Source organism: Trachurus japonicus, chromosome 13, assembly GCF_045865225.1.
Source record: "Trachurus japonicus isolate A0001 chromosome 13, Traja_1.0".
Lineage (NCBI taxonomy): Eukaryota > Metazoa > Chordata > Actinopteri > Carangiformes > Carangidae > Trachurus > Trachurus japonicus.
This window is the reverse complement of record NC_140919.1, coordinates 185862-205781: the sequence shown is the minus strand read 5'-3', so window position 1 is coordinate 205781 and position 19920 is coordinate 185862. Positions and strand designations below refer to the sequence as shown.

The 19920-nt window shown below is 41.0% G+C and overlaps 1 protein-coding gene across 1 annotated transcript in view; it reads left to right on the top strand.

Annotated features, from left to right (window-relative positions):
- Positions 1 to 5551, top strand: part of LOC146975173 (uncharacterized) — a 197031-nt gene extending 191480 nt beyond the window's left edge. The window contains exons 12-13 of the mRNA XM_085794664.1: positions 4523 to 4569; positions 4722 to 5551. Of these exons, the coding sequence (XP_085650790.1) occupies positions 4523 to 4569; positions 4722 to 5266 (592 nt within the window). The 3' untranslated portion in view covers positions 5267 to 5551. The remainder of the gene's footprint in view (positions 1 to 4522; positions 4570 to 4721) is intronic.
- The last annotated feature ends 14369 nt before the right edge of the window (positions 5552 to 19920 follow it).

The window sequence follows — 19920 nt, the reverse complement described above, 5'->3', positions numbered from 1 at the left end:
ATTACCTTACAGCGCCCTCTCTGTTTTTTTTTCCCTAATTATTTATTTTATAACAAGTATTCCTCAGTTTAGTATCTCCACACATCGTTTATACATTTCTATAAACATATATTAAAAAAAAAAAAAAAAAGTCAGCGAGAGAGAAGCCCGGCCCGACCCGACCCGAACGTAATGATTCGGGTCGGGTCGGGCTCGGGCTCGGGCTTAAGATCTTACCTCTACTGTAGAGCACGGCCAGACTGTGGTCTGCTTATTGAATAATTTTCTTCTCTTTTCTATCTGCTTATTATTGGATGACTTTCCAGCATATGTGTTATATATAGCACTTGTCTACATGTTTGATTTATTGATTGATGTAAAATTTTAAAGGTACAGTGTGTAGTTTTCACTATTGAAAATATACACACTTCTTATCCACCTTATTCCTGGGGTCGTTACTGTAGAAACGGTTATGGGTGGAACTTCCGGTCAGCACCGGAAGTAGCAGTGAGCCATTGGCTAACAGCAGTGGTTGCTAGCGGTCTTCATTACTGTTAGCGGGTTATTTGAACGTTTTCACATTGTTTTCTGTTTTATTAGTTAATTCGGTAGATGAGGCAATTCATGTAGTGATAATAGACCGGTTATTGATCCATGGTGGTGAGCCTCGTAATTAAAAAATCAGCTCGAGTGAAGAGAGGGAGTAGCGCTGTTTGGTTGACCCGTCTGCAGCTTCTGGGGGCTGCGGGTGGAGGACTGGACTGTGTTGGACGAGTCAGACCAACAGGTCCGCTTGGACCGGGGCCACTCGGACCAACAGGTCGGCTCGTACAACGTAATCTGGGCAGGAGACCGAGAAGTGGACGGGGCTGAACCGGGAGAGAGGCAGCCACTGGGTGTGTGTGTGTGTGTTATGACGGGAGTGAGGGGGTGCGCCGCCCGTCACAGAGGAGAAATGCATTGTAATGAATGTAACAGCCCCCCTCCCTCGAGATTATTGTTATTCTGACACATGAGTTAAATAACAGCTGTGCTTGAAACCACGCTGCGGTTCGTAATCGCGGTGCAGAAGAGTGAGTTTGGAGCTGACGAAAGGAGAGAAAAAAGAGAGTCGGTGGGAAATGCTCATTGATTAGAGAGACAGCGATCAGCTCCGCGGTGCTGACGAACCCGCTTCAATATGACAAACTATGATTGTGATTAAAAGAACCTAAACCAAGTCGAGTAGAGCTGAGCTGTAACTGTGTAGTGGAGAAGGGGCAACAACACACGCTATGCGCACACACGCACACGCGACATCGTCCCCTCAGATGCGGCTGCATCTCTCCAGGACACTGGTGTGTGTGAGTGTGAGAGAAATAAAAGCTGTGACTTGCTTGGGCAAACGTTGTTTGGTGTCACCCGCCGATTTGCATAGGTACATAAATATCTAGACCCCGAATCTATAAGACTATATGTATACAAATATGTATAAAAAATTGCGTGTATCATTTAGGGGTTTTTATATCCCTAAATGATACACGCAATTTTATGTTTACTGTTTCATTCCGTGTAAACGTTGTGTACACTGACACACCCCTCTGTATCAAAAGTATAGGTATTTATGATTAAAATAAACTAAATGGATTTTTTTTTACTACAACTTTGTTGGTTGGACACTCGGATGTGTCTGTGTGGTCTTATAATAGATCCATGGTGAGAACCTACAGTAAAATACTCCGCCCCCACCACCACCACCACCACACACACACAATCCCTGAGAGCAGACAGTAAAGAGGTGAGTGAGAGAGGGACCCCCTGCACGCATATGCATTTCTTTATAAAAGAGGAATGTGTTTTAAAATAAAATAATTCCAACTTGAGGCAACTTTCCAGAGCTAGCAGATAGCTTGTTGCCTCAACAACTGAAGCAACCAAGTTAACGAGTAGCTAAATATGCTACTGTACGTTATCTTTTTATCTTTGGACACTTTTTTAAGTCGTCCTCACACCTCACAATATTAGTAGGCAGCGGTATTATGATATTGTCTCGTTTGAGTTGTAAAAGGTGGTGTTTTATGTCTCTAACGCTTGCAGAAAGTGGATTAGCCCGTACTGTTAGCATGTAAACAAACGCTACTTCCGGTTCGCACTGGAAGCTGCGCCCATAATTCCCGCAAAGCATCATGGGGGCTAGGAATAAGGTGGATAGAGCAGGGAAGAAGTTCAGTGTTGCTTTTTCAAACAAGTTTACTTGGATATCATACCAAAAGTGCACCTGTGGTAATTTTGTCTTGATATATTTTAAGACATGATCCATAGGATCTGTGTCCAGAATGCCACAGCATCCAGTCTCTTTGACTCGGACAGTGTGCAAAACCCTGCCTTTCCACCATCATTAGTGTAATATATGCAGTACAGTGTCATCTGTGGCAGATTTGTCCAAAACAGACACATCTTCCAATCAAATGCTGTGCAATTTGTTATAGTTTGAAATGGTGTATTTACAGTTTTGTTAAATATGTTCAGTAAGACAAGGGATTGCTATTTCTTAATTTAGTGTCACTTCCATCTATTTAAAAAAGCTTTTGCTCATTGATCAGAAATGCAAATACAATTTTGTCAACTCCGTCAGCTCCGTATCAGCACAGTCAGATACATGTTTTTGTAATTTTTTGGGGAAACAAATAATTCTTTCTTCAGTTTTTGTTGTTTAAGTAATAAAGGATCATCAGATCTACATCCTCTTGTGTCTTATTCACTTTAGGATGTTTTTCTATAGTGGCAAAATAAAAGATAATGTTTGAAAATGCTCATTTTTAGAAATCTGTGTATTCATAACAGTGGGAAATTAAACCTTAAGTTTATATCTTACTTTTTATTGCATATCAGAGTAACTAAACACTATTAAAACATACATCAGAACTTAAAGGGATAGTTCACCCTAGAATGATATTTCACTCATTATCTACTCACCCTCATGTTGACTAAGGGCTGGAAGAAGTTTCAGATTCCTCCGTGGCTTCTCTGAGTTACAGGGGGTCTCGGCATAGCAGTGCATGTCCATATAACGGTTGCAAGGGACACCGGAGCTCTTCGTAAAAAAACACACACAAAAAAACATCCAAATACCTCCATGATGCTCGTATGTAATGTCCGTCTTGTGCTGAAGCCCCAAATTGCATAATTGTCCCGAAAAAAATTAAATAAGTCTATATTTTAAGCTTGTTTGTAGCGGAAGCTTCTCGAAGCTCCTCTTCCTGGTCCGTCCAAATCTCGCGTGATTCGCAGTAACCGCACTGACGCATGCTGACGCCGGCGCAAATCACGCGAGATTTGGACGGACCAGGAAGAGGAGCTTCGAGAAGCTTCCGCTACAAACAAGCTTAAAATATAGACTTATTTAATTTTTTTCGGGACAATTACGCAATTTGGGGCTTCAGCACAAGACGGACATTACATACGAGCAGCATGGAGGTATTTGGATGTTTTTTTGTGTGTGTTTTTTTACGAAGAGCTCCGGTGTCCCTTTGCAACCGTTATATGGACATGCACTGCTATGCCAAGACCCCCTGTAACTCAGAGAAGGGACGGTGGACTCTGAAACTTCTTCCAGCCCTTAGTCCACATGAGGGGGAGGAGATAATGAGCGAAATATCATTCTAGGGTGAACTATCCCTTTAAGATTCTTGATAGGCTATTATAATTATATTATTATATACCTTTAGTGTGTCTGACGGAGTTGACACAAATCAAGTCTTTAAGGTAAACATGTGAATTTGTTAAAAATGTTTTTGAACCTCCAGCCTGCACCTTTACATGGTTAAATAGAACAGATCTTTATCTACATGAATATATAACTCTAATCAATATAGTGTACATTTTCAAAAAACGTTTTTCAGAACGTGTTTTGTCCCGACTCTCAAGAATCAGTGAACTATAATTCAAATATTCAAATTTCAAATATTCATTGACAGTCCTAGTACACAGTAGAGATGGACAGGAAAGGGGGAGGCAGAGAGAGGGGGAATGACATGCAGGAAACGACTGCCCGACGCGGGATTCGAACCGGGGCCGATGCTTACGATCAACTCTGAGTTTCCTGCACCGTTCATGAATCTGGAGTAGAGTTTCAGTAGCGTGAGTTTGTGCAAATCTACACACGGATTTACTAACGTTTCAGGAATGAGACCCACTCTTCTTCTTTCCTGGTGCATTGTGGGATATCTGAGCTGGTCAGCTCCACCTGTTGTGTCTTCATCTTCTTTGCTGTGACGTGTGTTTGTGCAGCTTGAGAGTCAGAGAGTGAAAGTGTGTGTCTCACACTGCAGTGACATCACATGGAGAAAAGACATGATGAAGTGTTTCCTCCTGGTCTCCTCCTGCTCTGTATCATCACTAGATAAAGACTCCAGCTCCTTCTTCTCTGTGCTCAGTGTTCATCCAGACATACCAGCCTCCATGTGAACACAGTGATAAAACAGTGTGTGTGTGAGAGCCATGTAATGTCCATGTGTGCATGCTGACAGAGAAGGTGCTGCTCTGACCCCCCTCCTCCTTTCAGGGTGGAGCCTGCTGGAGTCCCATGGTTGACACCAGGTCTGAGGAAGTGTAAGTCTGTTTTTACTTTGATTCATGGAAACAAAGCAGCTCATTCAACCATCTTCACACTGTCACATCACTGACCTCATGAGTCTTCATCAAACTGTCAATAACTGATCACATGATCAATAACTGCAGCTGTGTCTTGTTCTCTCCATCAGATTCCTGTCCACTCACAATCGACACAAACACAGTGAACAGATACATCAAACTGTCTGACAACAACAGGAAGGTGACATGTGTGAAGGAGAATCAGTCATATCCTGATCATCCAGACAGATTTGACTTCTGGTCTCAGCTGCTGTGTTCAACTGGTCTGACTGGTCGCTGCTACTGGGAGGTGGAGGCCAGAGGAAACGTTTATATATCAGTGAGTTACAGAGGAATCAGAAGGAAAGGAAACAGTAGAGACTGTGGGTTTGGACTGAACGATCAGTCCTGGAGTCTGATCTGCTATAATGATGGTGGTTACAGTGTCAGTCACAATAAGAGAGCGACATCTATCCCCTCCTCCTCCTCCTCCTCCTCCTCCTCCTCTGTCTCTAACAGAGTAGCAGTGTATGTGGACTGTCCTGCTGGCTCTCTGTCCTTCTACAGAGTCTCCTCTGACTCACTGATCCACCTCTACACCTTCAACACCACCTTCACTCAACCTCTCTATCCTGGGTTTGCACTCTGTTCTGGTTCCTCAGTGAGTCTGTGTTGAGTGAAGCAGAGTCTCCTCCTGTCACAGAAACCTTCTCACTGTTGAACAGACAGTTCAGTCTCTACATGTCTGTCTCTGTCTCTGTCTCTCACTCACGTTTCACATTCATGGATTAAATCAGTTGATTTTTTAAACTCTTCTCAGTGATTCTTGTAAACTTCTTCCTCTTCCTTTAAAGATGGAAGCGTCGATTATTACAGGACAAAAACCACGGTGACTTTTACTTTAACTTTACAGGCTGTTTGTGAGCTGGTCACAGGTAAACAGACACAACAAGAAACACAACTGGAAACAAACAAACTATAAGAGACTTTCATTTATCCCACTTGTGGGAAATGTACTTGTTACGGCAGCAATAAACAACAAGCAAGAGTAAAGAGAATATAAATACTATGTTTACTCTTGTGGGCTACTAAAAATCATTGTATTGTATTGACCTCTATTTGCTTAGAAGTGTAAAACAGTCCACTTCTGTCTTATCTTGCTTAGAGGAAACCTCAGGACACAGTAACGGAATAAAAATGTAAAGATAACACAACACTTATTGATTCAATAGTGTACATGGGTCATTCCGCCAAAAGAGTGCCATTTGCTCATTGTAACTCTTAAAAATTAAACTTCATTTTTCATTCCATTTCAGTATAGAATTTTTTAATATACACATTTACTCATTCAAAATGAGTACTGGTCAATCTCAGGCTACTTTATTTAATTTATTGCTGCTTTTATCATTGCATTTTTGAAGAAAAAGTAACAGCAATGAGGGTAACAGCAATGAGTTTTTAGCATAAAATCAGCAATTGTGTGAAATCTAGCCAAATAGCATCTATACTAATAGCTTGAGCACACAGAGCACATTCTTAGGATTTAACTGAATATTTTACTTTTGATATCAACAAACACTGTCTAGAGATAATTTAGGTAACAGGAATGAGTTTTAAGAGTGACGGACCCTGACATAGCTACAATATCATTCAATTTCAGGAAAAATAAATCACAGAATTTAATGTTGGTCTTCCCATGACTTTCAAAAGACCTAAATGATGTCACTTCCTGCTGAACATGTCACTGGTGGAATGTTCCAAAACTTTTAGAGTGTAGAATGTGTCCGGGTAACAGCACTGAGTGAAAACCTGGGGACGGGACTAAAATGTGAATTTTAACCAAAATATAATTAGGTTTTAATTTAAAAAATGTTATATAAGTGTAGATATAATATAAAGTCACACTAATATGCAAAAAAAATTAGATTTTAGAAGGATTTTATTCATAATGCATTGTGGTAAACTATAGCGGTTGGCTCTGGGGACACGCAACAAAGGCTATGTTTCAGTGCTTTGAAAGCCTTTTTATAGTAATTAAAAATTATATATCTTTAATTTCTACAGTGATTCATGTGTATGGTGCTTTGTTTATTAATTAAATGCATTTTATATTATATTATTACATGTTTTTATACATTTAATATGCTGGGGACAGAAATGGCACTCTTTTGGTGGAATCGCCCACATATATTATTAAAAAAAAGAGCATATCAATAAAAAACCTCTCATGTACCTTGTGGGTCTTTTTCTCGTGTATACTTTACAGTTTTTCATACGTTTTTCTTTATTATATGCTATAGTGTGCTCTGTGTCCTCTATTTCTTTGCAATCATCAATAAAGCTGACTTTAATAACAGCGTATAGATTAGAGCATTACAACACCTGGCAGAAGCAGAACTGAGGTGAAAACAAGAAAAAGATGAAAAATACAAATATATTTAAGAAGTACAGAACAATTAGCCTGGCTCTCGCCAGACCCTTGTAGTTCCGCAAAGCTACGCCAGAGGCGCTACGCTCAGCTTCGCACAAGGGTCTGGACTCGAGGCCAATGCAAACTTCTTCCCCGGAGCAAAAAATAATGAACCAATCAGGATCGCCGGGCGGGACTTTCTGAGGTGTGACGTAGCGCTGAAGCGACTGTTTGAGTCAAACAACAATGGCGGCTCGCAGTGAGTGGCTGAAGTAGCACGTCAACAAGATAATCCAATCACATACAAGATTTTTTTACAAGGCCCCGCCTTCTGAAATGAATCGCCTATGGACAGAGGTGGGTAGAGCAGCCAAAAACTGTACTCAAGTAAGAGTAGAGTTACTTTAGAATAATGTTACTCAAGTAAAAGTAAAAAGTAGCCATTCAAACATTTACTTGAGTAAGAGTAGAAAGTACTTGGTGAAAAATCTACTCAAGTACTGAGTAAATGCTGAGTAACCTCTGATTTGTTCCTTTAATGATCAGAGCGTAAATGTAGGCCTCATCAAATACACAAAAATATAATAGCAATGAAAAAATCCAGTTATTGCCAAAGAACAACGTTTAACAACTAAAACAATAGCCTAAATGACATTTTTTTTTTCTACAAAGTAACATAAATGAAGACAAATTCAGCCACAATAACTTACATAGGCCTATCTCTGAAAGATCTATGAACTGTCCATAAGCTCTTTGTGTGCGGTCATGTGACTGCCTGGCTCTGTCTGATTGGTTGAAAGAGTCAAACGTCGCAAGTGGCTACATCTGATTGGTGAAACGCAGTCATGTGACAGAGGCTCAGAGGTATCTCCATTAAAACATAAACAAACAATTTGCACGTTGGATCGATGAGAAAAAGTAGCGAGTAGCGACCGGAATGAAGCTCAATGTAACGGAGTAAAAGTACCGCTTCTTCTGAAGAAATATACTCAAGTAAAAGTAACAAGTATGCTGCATTGAAACTACTCTTAGAAGTACAATTTATCCAAAAAGTTACTCAAGTAAATGTAACGGAGTAAATGTAGCGCGTTACTACCCACCTCTGCCTATGGAGCAGTCCCAGACCCTTGTGTGGAGCTCAGCATAGCTTTGCGGAACTACAAGGGTCTGACGAGAGCCAGGCTACAGAACAATGAGATGCTGAAGAATCCCTGAGGTTTTATGTGACGTCCTCAGTTTATGCCGTTAAGAGTGTATAGTTAATCTATTCAAAACAAAACAAACAGGTGTTAAAAACCAGAAACTATATTCTTTAGTTGAACTTTAATCCAGAGAACTTTTTATTTAAATATGTTTATTTCCAGGTAAGTGTTTTTCACATTTGCACTGTACACATGCACTTGCCTGCTGTTAGTACAGCCATCTGAACCAGGTCTGACATTATTCAACAGACTCAACATGAATATCCTCAACAACAGTATAGAAAAACTAATCATACAGGGATTCCAGAAAAGTAAAGTAAGAGACTGGATTTGCAGAGAGAACACGTCACACATGAGCATCGTCGTTGCTCCAACACTGTCAATCAGTCAAGTACAACATTGTTTTGTGTGTTTGTGTTTCGTTTTAACCAATTCGTATAATGCTACAAATTCCTATTAGAAATTGCACTTGGCTCAATGAAAATACATCATCATGTAACAAGGTTTTACAAAGATTAAGACGTGTTGTAATCGGTGTCATGGTCATTATTCTCCTGCTGTGACTCACACACGTGTCCATCATGTAACAAAACCACATCAGAGGTAAAAGAGGGCACTGCCACGTCCTGGAAAAACAAAAACTACTCAGACTAATAATAATAATAATAATAATAATAAGGATTCCCTTCTTTTTCTTGTCTAAAAATAAAAAACAAATAATCCTGAAACTCTCTGGGTTGTTTGTTTTCCTCTCTGATCATCGTCTCATCCAATTCTGACAAAATCATTTTCAAACATTTCCCCCTTAAAGACAATTATGGTCACCGTTAATAGTGCAAAAATATTCTCTTACAAAGTCCATGCAGAGTGTTGTTTCCTCACAAATGAGCCTTGTGCATCCACCAGTAACGACACGGCTGCAGCTGCAGCGTGGAGGGAGGGGGGGGGGCAATGGCTTGTTTTAAGGAGAATGATCCAGAAACCTCTCAGCCAATCAGAACCCACCGCTGGTTGTCAGAATAACAATAAAGTTCTGCAGGATGGAGCGGTGGTGGTGAGGCCGTCCTGTCTGGTCGGGACCAACACGTGTGTGATGGAGCGTTTCCTCTTATTGCCGTTGTGTACATGTGTGGTCGACAGACGGTGTGACGTCACCAACACCTGCAGTGCAGTCGCCATGGTAGTTTGGGAGCACAACACTTTACTTGAATACGTGTTCATAAGACTGACATCACACCATCATAACCATGATGTCATAAACATCAATGAATACTTCAGTGTTTCCTCCAGGATTTGTTTTTAAACAATGGCGGCGAGGGTGGTCCAATCCTCTGCGGCCGCCTCGCGCTGTGCAGCGATCGTTTCGGCGTTTGGTCTGTTTTGTGCACGAGCCGCGAGCGATCGTGTCAGTCTTGGCAGGAAGTCACCACAAAGAAACACGAGAGAATCCAGTCAATTTTCAAAATAAAACACGTGAGGCCAATGTGTGTACGTTTGTAGCCTATTTGTGTTTATTAATCGAAACAGAGCGCGAGAGATGAACACACACACACACACAGAGCTGAGGGGCGAAGCGCTTGTCCCCCGGCCGCCACAGAGTCGTTAAGTAATGGTAAACGCTCTAAACACGCTCGTTGATACGTTTCGTTTTTAATGACGAGGAAATAAAGAACTCAGCTGTGATTGAAAAGCATGAGTCGACAGTTGTAACTGGGGGGTGCAAAGTACCTAATGGTAACTGGTTGTGGAAACCCTGCTTTACATTGTTTTAACATAAAAAAAAAAAAAAAATCATCATTCTGAAGGTGTGGCGGCTTTTATTTTGCGCCACGATCAATTACATGTAGAGGAAACCCTGCTTCTGACAGCTGTCGTTTAGTGTCGTTCTGTAAGTTGTGTCACTTTTGATGCAAAGTTGACTTTGTGTGAGATGTTTTTGTTCTGACAACTTGACACATTTTTTGGCAATTAGTTATGTCGTCTTTATGTCAAGTTCTCATAACAAGGAACATCTCACACAATGTCAACTTTGCATCAAAAGTGACATAACTTACCGAATGACACTAAACGGCAGCTGTCATCAGTATTCATTGATGTTTATGACAGGTGTCATGTCGTGGTTATGACGGTGTTATGTCAGTCTTATGAACACGTATTCAAGTAAAGTGTTACCAAAGAAACAAAAAAGAATCATAAACATGAACTGTGAAACAAGCGGACGTTCAGTAACGCAACGTTCAGACAGAAACACACAGATGTAAGATGATGAGCGCAGGAGTGGAGTTTTCCCTTCAGATGCTTTGTGCAGTTCAAACTTTTAAAAACCAACGTCCTTGATTGGAAACGTGACGGGGCAGATGTGATCTGTCAGACAGAGGGAACAGAAACATGCTACCCACACTTATTACATATATGTATCTATAAATATACACAGTATAGTAGCTTACTGGTTTGTGACTGTAGCAGCACCTTCATATTCAAGACAAATCTCCAGTGATTAAATATGATGAGAATAACAATAATAAAAATACAGAAATATGCTTAAACACAGGGTGTGCACACAACGGTATCTGGGAAGAGTGAGGAGATGAAAGCTGTGGTGGAGCTCATCTAAAAGACTTGAATTATTACACAGTAAAATAATATATAAAAAATATATATTTTAGTTTTAAATGAACAGGTTGACTTACTTCTCAACACGCAACTATAAAATGCATAATATTTACGCCAGCATCATCATCATCATCGTAATCATCATCATCATTATGTACTTTTCTTTACAACTGTTAACCAGGAAGAGGCGGAGTTGGTTTTTCTTTTTCAGAGAGGAGGATGTCTTCTGAAAATGAACGCTCTTCCAAAACAAACAAATAAACAAACAAAGAAACAGAAGTTTTTTTTTAAGTTGAACAAACTTTGTGTGTGTGTGTGTGTGTAGTGTGTGTCTCAGTACACACACACTGTGGTCTTGTTGTGCTGCTGCAGAATGGGCGACACGTTGCTGGACTCCTTCTGTTTCCTCTCTGCGTTGTGTATGGTTCAGTTCACCTGGGAACATGTTGATTGTTGCTACGGTAACTCACCTCCCTTGTGTTACTTTGACCATGTGTCTGTAATATTGTGTGTGTGATAAACAGGAGATTCTTAGATACTTCAGTTTGGACGCATGTCAGTGTTTTGTACTTGGATGGGATGGTTTCTGTGAAGTGTGTGTGTGTGTGTCAGCAGCGTCTCATCCTGACTGAAGTTCACCACCTGTTCATCAGTTCACAACAAACACATTGATTTATTTCATGTCTTCAACTGTCTCAGTGGTCAAATTCAAGTGTCCTTCAGTCCACATCCACTTTAAATACATGTTACAGGAGCAGCTCATTAGTTTGGCTGGTACAGACCACATGTGGCTGAGTTGAGCAGAAATCAATAACACTAATTCTACTTTAACAATACACAATGACAATGACTGAATCAATATGAAAGAGTTTATAATAGCCTACTCACCTCTAATCCTGACTGTAGCATAGAACTGTGGAGAAGAGTGAAAAACAGACTGAAGTCTGCACAATGACACTGCAAAAACTCAAAATCTCACCAAGAATATTTGTTTTATCATTTGTCAAGACAAATCTCATTATACTTAAAATAAGACTCATCACATTAAAAATTAACTTGTTTTTAGACACTTTTTACTTCTTTCAAGCAGATTTTCACATTAAATAAGTAGAAAAATCTGACAGTGGAGCAAGATTTTCTTCCTTATTACAAGGAAAAAAACTTGCTTTCACTGGCAGATTTTTCTACTAATTTCAAGTGAAAATTAGTTTGAAACAAGTGAAAACTGTCTAAAAACAAGTAAATTTTTAGGTCTTATTTAAAGTGGAAAGAGATTAGTTTTGACCAGAAATTAGACATTTTGACAAGAAACGAAAAGACAAATATTCTTGGAAAGATTTTGAGTTTTCGCAGTGGATACAGGAAATATAGAAGTATAGAAGTGTCAGCAGACCAACTGTGTGAATATACATGTCAACATACAGAGGTCAGAAAGTAAAGGCTCTCGTACTCATTTCATCTGACCAGTTGTAGTCCGTTACATACAATATTCACCTGTTAGTAACAATGGAAACAGTTTCAACTAAACACTGATTCCTGATGATGATTCAAACAAATGAAGCACAACATCAGTGACTGTAGGTTTAACACATCTGACTTTACTGAACATTATCTTTGTTGTTAGTCAGTGTTGTCGTTGATGAAAATCCATGGTTCAAAGCCCCATGTGGTTCCTGTCAAAGTCTCATTACTCATCCATTTAATCCACTAGCATAGCATTCATCCACACGCAGCATCACATCCACAACGCCGTCGGCTCGGCCCAGAGGCATGATGGGAGTTCCACTACTGCCATATTCAGTGGGCCACATAACACGGAGGTCACCCCGAAAGTCCCGAGCTTTTTCAGTGAATGTGACAGTTGTTGTAATAAAAACTCTTGTAATCTCTGACATGGACGCTGCTCTGCAACAGACTCTACTGTGCATCATTAATAGTAGTGAATAGTGAACTCACCTCTCTCTGCTGCTCTGGTGGCTCCTTACATCCTTTGTTGCAGTCGTGTGGCTCGCTGACAATGTCACTTCTCTGACGTCACATCCAACGTCCTGTCTGTCGTCACGGCGATATATGATACTAGTTGTCATAGTGTTTGATTGAAGATGATTGGCTGGCTCCTACCTTAACCCACACTGCAAAAACTCAAACTCTTACCAAGAACATTTGTCTTTTTTTCCAATCGAAACTAATCTCATTCTACTTAAAATAAGACTCATCACATAAAAAGTAGTTTTTAGACACTATTTTTTTTTACTTCTTTCAAGCAGATTTTCAATTGAAATAAGTAGAAAAATCTGATAGTGGAGCAAGTTTTTCTTTCTTATTACAAGCACAAAAAAAATTGCTTTCACTGGCAGATTTTTCTACTTATTTCAAGTGAAAATTAGTTTGAAACAAGTGAAAATGATCTAAAAACAAGTTCATTTTTAGATGATGAGTCTTATTTTAAGTGGAAAGAGATTAATTTGACTTGAAATGAGACATTTTGACAAGAAATAAGACAAATATTCTTGGAAAGATTTGGGGTTTTTGCAGTGCATAAGCTTCTCCTGTAACTACTATACTCATGTAGTCTGTAGGTTACAGTTGTTATGGTTCTTCAACAGTGGACTGACTGTGTTCCCAGTCATGTTGCTCAGACTCGAGCCAGAAACCAGTCCACTCTGAAACACAGTGAAGTGAGCCTGCAGTCCAGCCTGGTCATGTGACCTTCTACCTGAACACACCACTTTCATATGAGTGTTCATTCATGTTCATGCCCTGACCCCTTGTGGTTGTTAGGTGGCACTGCGTTACATTGATCACTGTTTCAGGTCTGAGTCTCATCACATCATCCATCATTTATTATCATTTAAAAATATCATTATAAACCAAAGACTAGAAATGAAATCATGTGATCAAGTTGTTTTTTGTTTCTTAACTAAATAAAAAATGTATCTCTAATAAACATCAGTCTGTGATTTACTTTCAAACCAAAAGAGAATAAGAGTTATTTGTGTCACAATCAAGACATGAAATTCTTCTTCTTCTTTATTTTTTAATTCCTTTTATAATTATTTATTTGAAACGAGAAACCATATTCATATGGATGTATCTGATTTTTAATTTAATTAAACCAAAGATTAGACACAAAATAATTTGTTCAATTTGGTTTTTGTTTCATAACAGAAAGAAAGAAAATCAAACAAAATATTCAAATTCTGAGTTTTTCTAATTAATCCTTTCATTTCATTTCATTTTTAATTTAACCTTTATTTATACAGGTACTCTCATTCAGACATGGTGTCTTATTTTCATTCTCATGTGACAGAGACAGTAGCTCAGTGCACAGACAGGAAGAGGACATCAAGAGTGAATAAATATAAATAAAAGCCAAATAAAAGAAACTGTCAAACACCAAAGATGCACCATTTTGACAGTTTTTTTTTGTTTTTTCTCTTCTGATGCCAAAAGCTTTTTTTTCCATTTTCATTTTGAAACAGCAGATTTACAGGTTTTTTTTCCTTTAGAAAAAGAACAAATATGGATTATGTGATGATACCCAGACCATTGCAGTCTTAGAAACTCATCAGCTGCAGGGGTGGATTGGCCATAGGGAGTACCGGGAGTTTTCCCGGTGGGCCGGTCACTAATGGGCCGATAGGCGGCCGTTTTTTATTTATTTATTTAACTTTTTTTTTCGCCATGCCTCGCCTTGCCTATTGTAACTCTCCCGGCCCGGGGAGAGAGACATGCATCGGCTCGGCCCACAGTGCTCAGCTGCAGACACAGCAGAGAGGTGACGATTGGCCCAGTGGCTTGTCTACCTGGCCCAATGGCCCTATGAGAGGCTACAGAGGCCCAGGAGTCCCACCCACGCATGTTCTAGACCCCCCCCTCGTCAGGGGCGCCGGAAGTGGGGGTGCGGCAGGGGCTGCAGCACCCCCTGGTGGCGAAAGTTGAAAAATTGCGATGACAATAAAATGATAGATTATAAATATTTGTGGTTGCTGTTTCTGTTCCACAACATTGTAAGCCATACTTGAGATGAACCACTTTTTGTTAACAATTGTATCCCCACCACAAAATTAACTTAACATTATCCTAATGAAGAATGGCGAAAAAACGTTGATAAACTATAGGCAGCCGAAGCAGTGTGCACGGCGCGGAGCTTCTGCCGGAGCCAACTCGCAACAATATAGCTTTGATTAGGCTACAGTAGTTCTCAGACTCTATCTGTCATCTCCCCCTTTGGAGAAAGAGGAGTTTTTAAGCTGCACCGTGGGGAGGGGGGCGAGAGGGGTCTCTTGAGGGGGGCTGGTGGGGAGGGAGGAGGTCGATTGTACCGGATAAGACAGCACCCGATATGTTTGGGTGCAACAAAGTCACTGTTAACAAAATCAACATCTAATCTAATCTGTCCCTTCAAAATAAAGTTTGTAAAGTGTGTTTGGAGCAGCTGCTGACAGATGTGCAGCTGACAGTGACAGTTTCCTCACCTGGGTCCTCCCTCCCTCACGTCTTAACGACGGGACAAAGTCTCTTGGACATATGAGCCTATGTGTGGCGGCCTGGGAAAACCCGTCGGATGTCGCGGACGTTCGATTGTGGCAAATAGCCAAAATAGGTGGCAAAGTACTATTTCCACGATTTTGATATTTTGTGTGATTCTGGTACTTTGAACTCCCTACTACATCGTGGTGAATAAATATTTTAAGAAAACAAAACGGAAAGTACTTATTTTTATGTTTTTGTGGCGAGTATAAGGCGTTTCGTTTCCAGCTGAGCCGTAGCACCAGCTGAGCCGCAGCAGCAGCGCGAGAGGAGACAGGTCCGTTGTTGTTGTAGATGTAGCATTCAAGGACCCTCGGAAAGCAGAAAATCCCGCGATTCAGATGCTTTTTTACAGCTGATCTTTATCATAAACGGTTGTTGATGTTTTGTAAAACTTGTGCAAGTGCCGATGATGAGTTCTGTTTAGCGCCGATGCTACGTTCTGTTTGGCATTGATGCCAAATTTATTACCGGTGGCGCTGCTCTGCTGGCGACCCGGACGCGTGCTGCTGCCGTTTTTATGCCTTTTTTAAATGTTTTAACTGTTTGATCGTCTTACTTTTACTGGTCTGTGTCGTGTGACTGCAACAAGTGTATGTTGGACTGATCACCATGGCGAATTTTGCACAAGGAGTACTCTTGGCACTGATTGTTTGGGAACTGCTGACGACTTATCAAACAGCGGCTCAGACACGCGAGGAGACAAAGCCGGCACCGTCACTGTGCTACTCCAAACATGCACTGATGTCCCTCCGTCCCATGGGATCGATCCCACCGGCTGATCTGCCTGATGATCTGAAAATACAACCGGCCAGGGGCAGACAACGGCGGAGAGGCAGACGAGGCGGAATACGGCAGCGTCTTCGGAGAAGAGGAAATAGACCCCCGCTGCCCAGCCTGCTACTCAGCAACGTCAGATCGCTGAGGAGCAAAGTGGAGGAGCTCCGTGTGAACAGCAAAATCTGCTTCGAGTACAGGGAATCGAGCGTGATGGTCTTCACAGAAACGTGGCTCCATCAAGATATTCCAGACTCCCTCATTCGGCTGGACGGGTTCTCGCTCATCCGAGCGGACAGAACAGAGCTGTCAGGGAAGAGCCGAGGGGGCGGGGTCTGTCTGTTTGTGAATGACAGCTGGTGTAAGAATTACACTGTGAGAGAGACTGTATGCACAGCTGACGTAGAGATGCTGTGCCTGTCTCTAAGACCCCATTACTTGCCGAGGGAGTTCGGAAATGTTTTAATATGTGCGGTGTATGTCCCCCCCAGTGGGAACGCAGCAAGAGCTGCTACTAGAATAGCAGACTGCGTTCACCAACAACTGCAACGTACACCGGGAGCCCCAATTGTGGTTCTCGGGGACTTCAATCACTGCAAATTGGAACTATCTCTCCCTGGATTTGAACAATATGTGACATGCGACACACGACAGAACAGAGTCTTAGATAAATGTTACGGAAATATAAAAAATGCATATACTGCAAAACCACTGCCCCCATTGTCTAACTCTGACCATAACACTGTCCAGCTAATTCCAATCTATAAGACTGTCTTCAAAAGGAGTAAACCACAAACTAAGACAGTGACAGTGTGGGACAAGGACAGCATAGAAACACTTAAAGGGTCCTTTCTCTGCACAGACTGGGACATATTCTCTGATTTGGAGATTGATGAGGCTACAGAAGCAATTACAGACTACATTCATTTCTGTGCAGATAATGTGGTTACTAAAAAGGATATTGTTGTGTATCCCAACAACAAGCCTTACATCACCAAGAGTGTGAAGGATTGTATTAATAGGAAAAAGCTAGCTTTTAAAAATAATGACAGAGCAGGATTGAAAATGGTGCTCTAGCACTTTAGCCTATTTCTCTGAAATAGAAAACTTCGTGCAATGGTGTGATGCTCACTACCTCTCTCTGAATGTTAAAAAAACTAAAGAGTTGGTCCTGGACCCTAGATCAGTAGGGGACCATAGTCCTGTTGTCATACATGACTCCCCCATTGAGCAGGTCAGCTCTTACAAATACCTTGGAGTTCATTTAGATGACACCTTTAGTTGGTATGTGCATGTGGATAACTTGTGTTCTCGTCTACAGCAGAGATTGTACTTTCTACGCAGACTAAGAGTATATGGAGTAGACAAAAATATCATGTTTTTATTCTACCAGGCAGTGCTTGAGAGCTTAATCAGATATGGGATGTCATCATGGTATGGCAACCTCTCCACAAAACTAAAGACTAAGCTTGCTCGCCTAGTAAACACGGCCATGAAGGTCATTGGGAAAAGCGACAATCAGACTCTGCAGTCCATGTATGAGCAAACGGTTTTTAGACAAGCCCTGAGGATAGTGAATGACCCCTCCCACATCCTTCACTCAGAGTTTGACCTCCTACCCTCAGGTAGACGATACAGAGTCCCTCGCTGTAAACTCAACCGTTTTAAGAATTCTTTTATCCCAACTTCTATCAAATCTCTTAACGAGTTTGTGCAATAACTCTTATAGTGCTCTTACCATGGTGAATTTATGAGGTGTATGTATGTGCTATGTTGTGGGATGAGTGCAATATGTGTTATGTTATGGGATGTGTGCAATATGTGCTATGTTATGGGATGTGTGCAATATGTGTTATGTTATGGAATATATGCTATGTTATGGGATATGTGCAATGCTGTTGGATTAATATGGCTGAGGTGTATTGTTCTTTTGTTGTTTGTTTTTGTCATTGTGGCCGTTAAGGCATTTATGGCGCAGCTACAGTGTCCAAGACAAATTTCCCTGAACGGGACAATAAAGTTTATCGTATCGTATCGTATCGATGCTACGTTCGGATTAGCATCGATGCTACGCTAGGTTAGCGTCTGTTCCCGTACCACGTGATCACACGCACCCTATACGGTCCATTCTTGTCACAGAGGCACCATTCAAGGACCCTCGGAAAGCAGAAAATCACACGATTCAGATACAGTTTACAGCTAATCTCTATCATAAACGGTTCAGAAGCTGTTTAATGTTTTGTAAAACTCTCGTCTTTAGAGGGTTAAAACAGCAACGTTCTAGTTAAAGCCATTTTTCTCACTTTTCAGTTTTTTGGTCATAATAGATTAAAATGCTCATAACTTTTGATCTGAGAGGGCTATCTCAGTCATTCAAACAGTTATGAATGGCTGAAAACGTCTAGTTTATGGAAATATCAAAACATGAAAATGTCAAAATCCCACCATGTGAAGGGTTTTCCCAGGCCACCACACGTGTTCTCTTTAACCGTCTCATTTCAGTTTTTGCCGTTTGAAAATCATCTGGTGCGCACCCGCTGTTTCTCTGGCGCTTGCTCACACTCACTCTCGATGCGCATATGTTATAAAAAATAAAAAGGAAAAAACACAGATGCGCAAATTGAAATGACCTACTGTAGTGAATGTAGTCTAACAATTCAGTGACCACAGCTGATCACCAGCTTGTCGTGCCCCACCTGTCACGTCTGAACACAACTACGGGCTTCTTTTTTTTTTTTTTTTTTTTTTGCCGTGGTCCGGCGCAGAATTAATAAAAACAATACTCGTCAGTCCGACCGCATGGGGTCCAGGGTCTAGGCTTCAACACTGGTCGGACCCGGTCGGGTATTTGGAGCTAGAACCGGTCCACTAAAGACCAGAGTCTGTTTGAGAACGGCAGCCTACTGTCTGGGAGACGTTGTCAGGTGCGGTGTTACGGTGCGGCCGGGGGGGTTGGATTCTGTACCCCCCCCCCCCCCCCCGCGCGCCGCACCCGCACCCCCTGGCGAAAACGACTTCCTGCGCGCCTGCCCCTCGTCCAATCACGGAGTCATGATGAGAGAGAGCGAGAGAGAAAAAAAAACACACCAGCGAACCAAATTTGGTCATGAAGGACATTGAGCTAACAACTTAACAAATATGTATGCTTTCCATATTTTTTTCAGTCAGTGTTTATGGTTTATTGTCCTTTCAACAGTTTAACAGTACAGTTAAAATTAATAAAACACTGATTAACTACTGTTACAGTAAAACATCATTCTGCATACAGTATTTCTTGTCATGCTTCATTGTCTATACATTATGTTGAGCTGTACTGTCTTTCTAAGATAAAATTAATGTTTGTCCATTTTTTCAGATCATTGTACTATTGTTTTCCATACTTTAGCCAACTAGCCAAAGTTCTGATTGCATGCAGACTCATTATGTGCATGTAATCTTGTCAAAACTGAACTTATTCCACACTATTCCTCTACTTTGTTGTATATTGTATATCGTTTAGTAGTGGTGTTATTAAGAGCTTGTGTGTTTGTATGCACATCAACGGTGCTAGTTGGCAAAATATCCGCGCGCAGATAGTGGGCCGGTCTGGACCAAAAAGTCCAGGGCCAAATTTTTGTCCCAGTCCACCCCTGATCAGCTGTGTAGCCGACCATCTTGGTAGCTTAATAAACTTAATACTAATAGATGAATACTCAGAGTTGTGTATCAGTGTTGGTGGATGTGGCTGTCTCTGACCTTTGTGTAGAGTCTGTGTGAACGCTGCCTGAATCCCTGTAGATCAGCTGTGACACATGG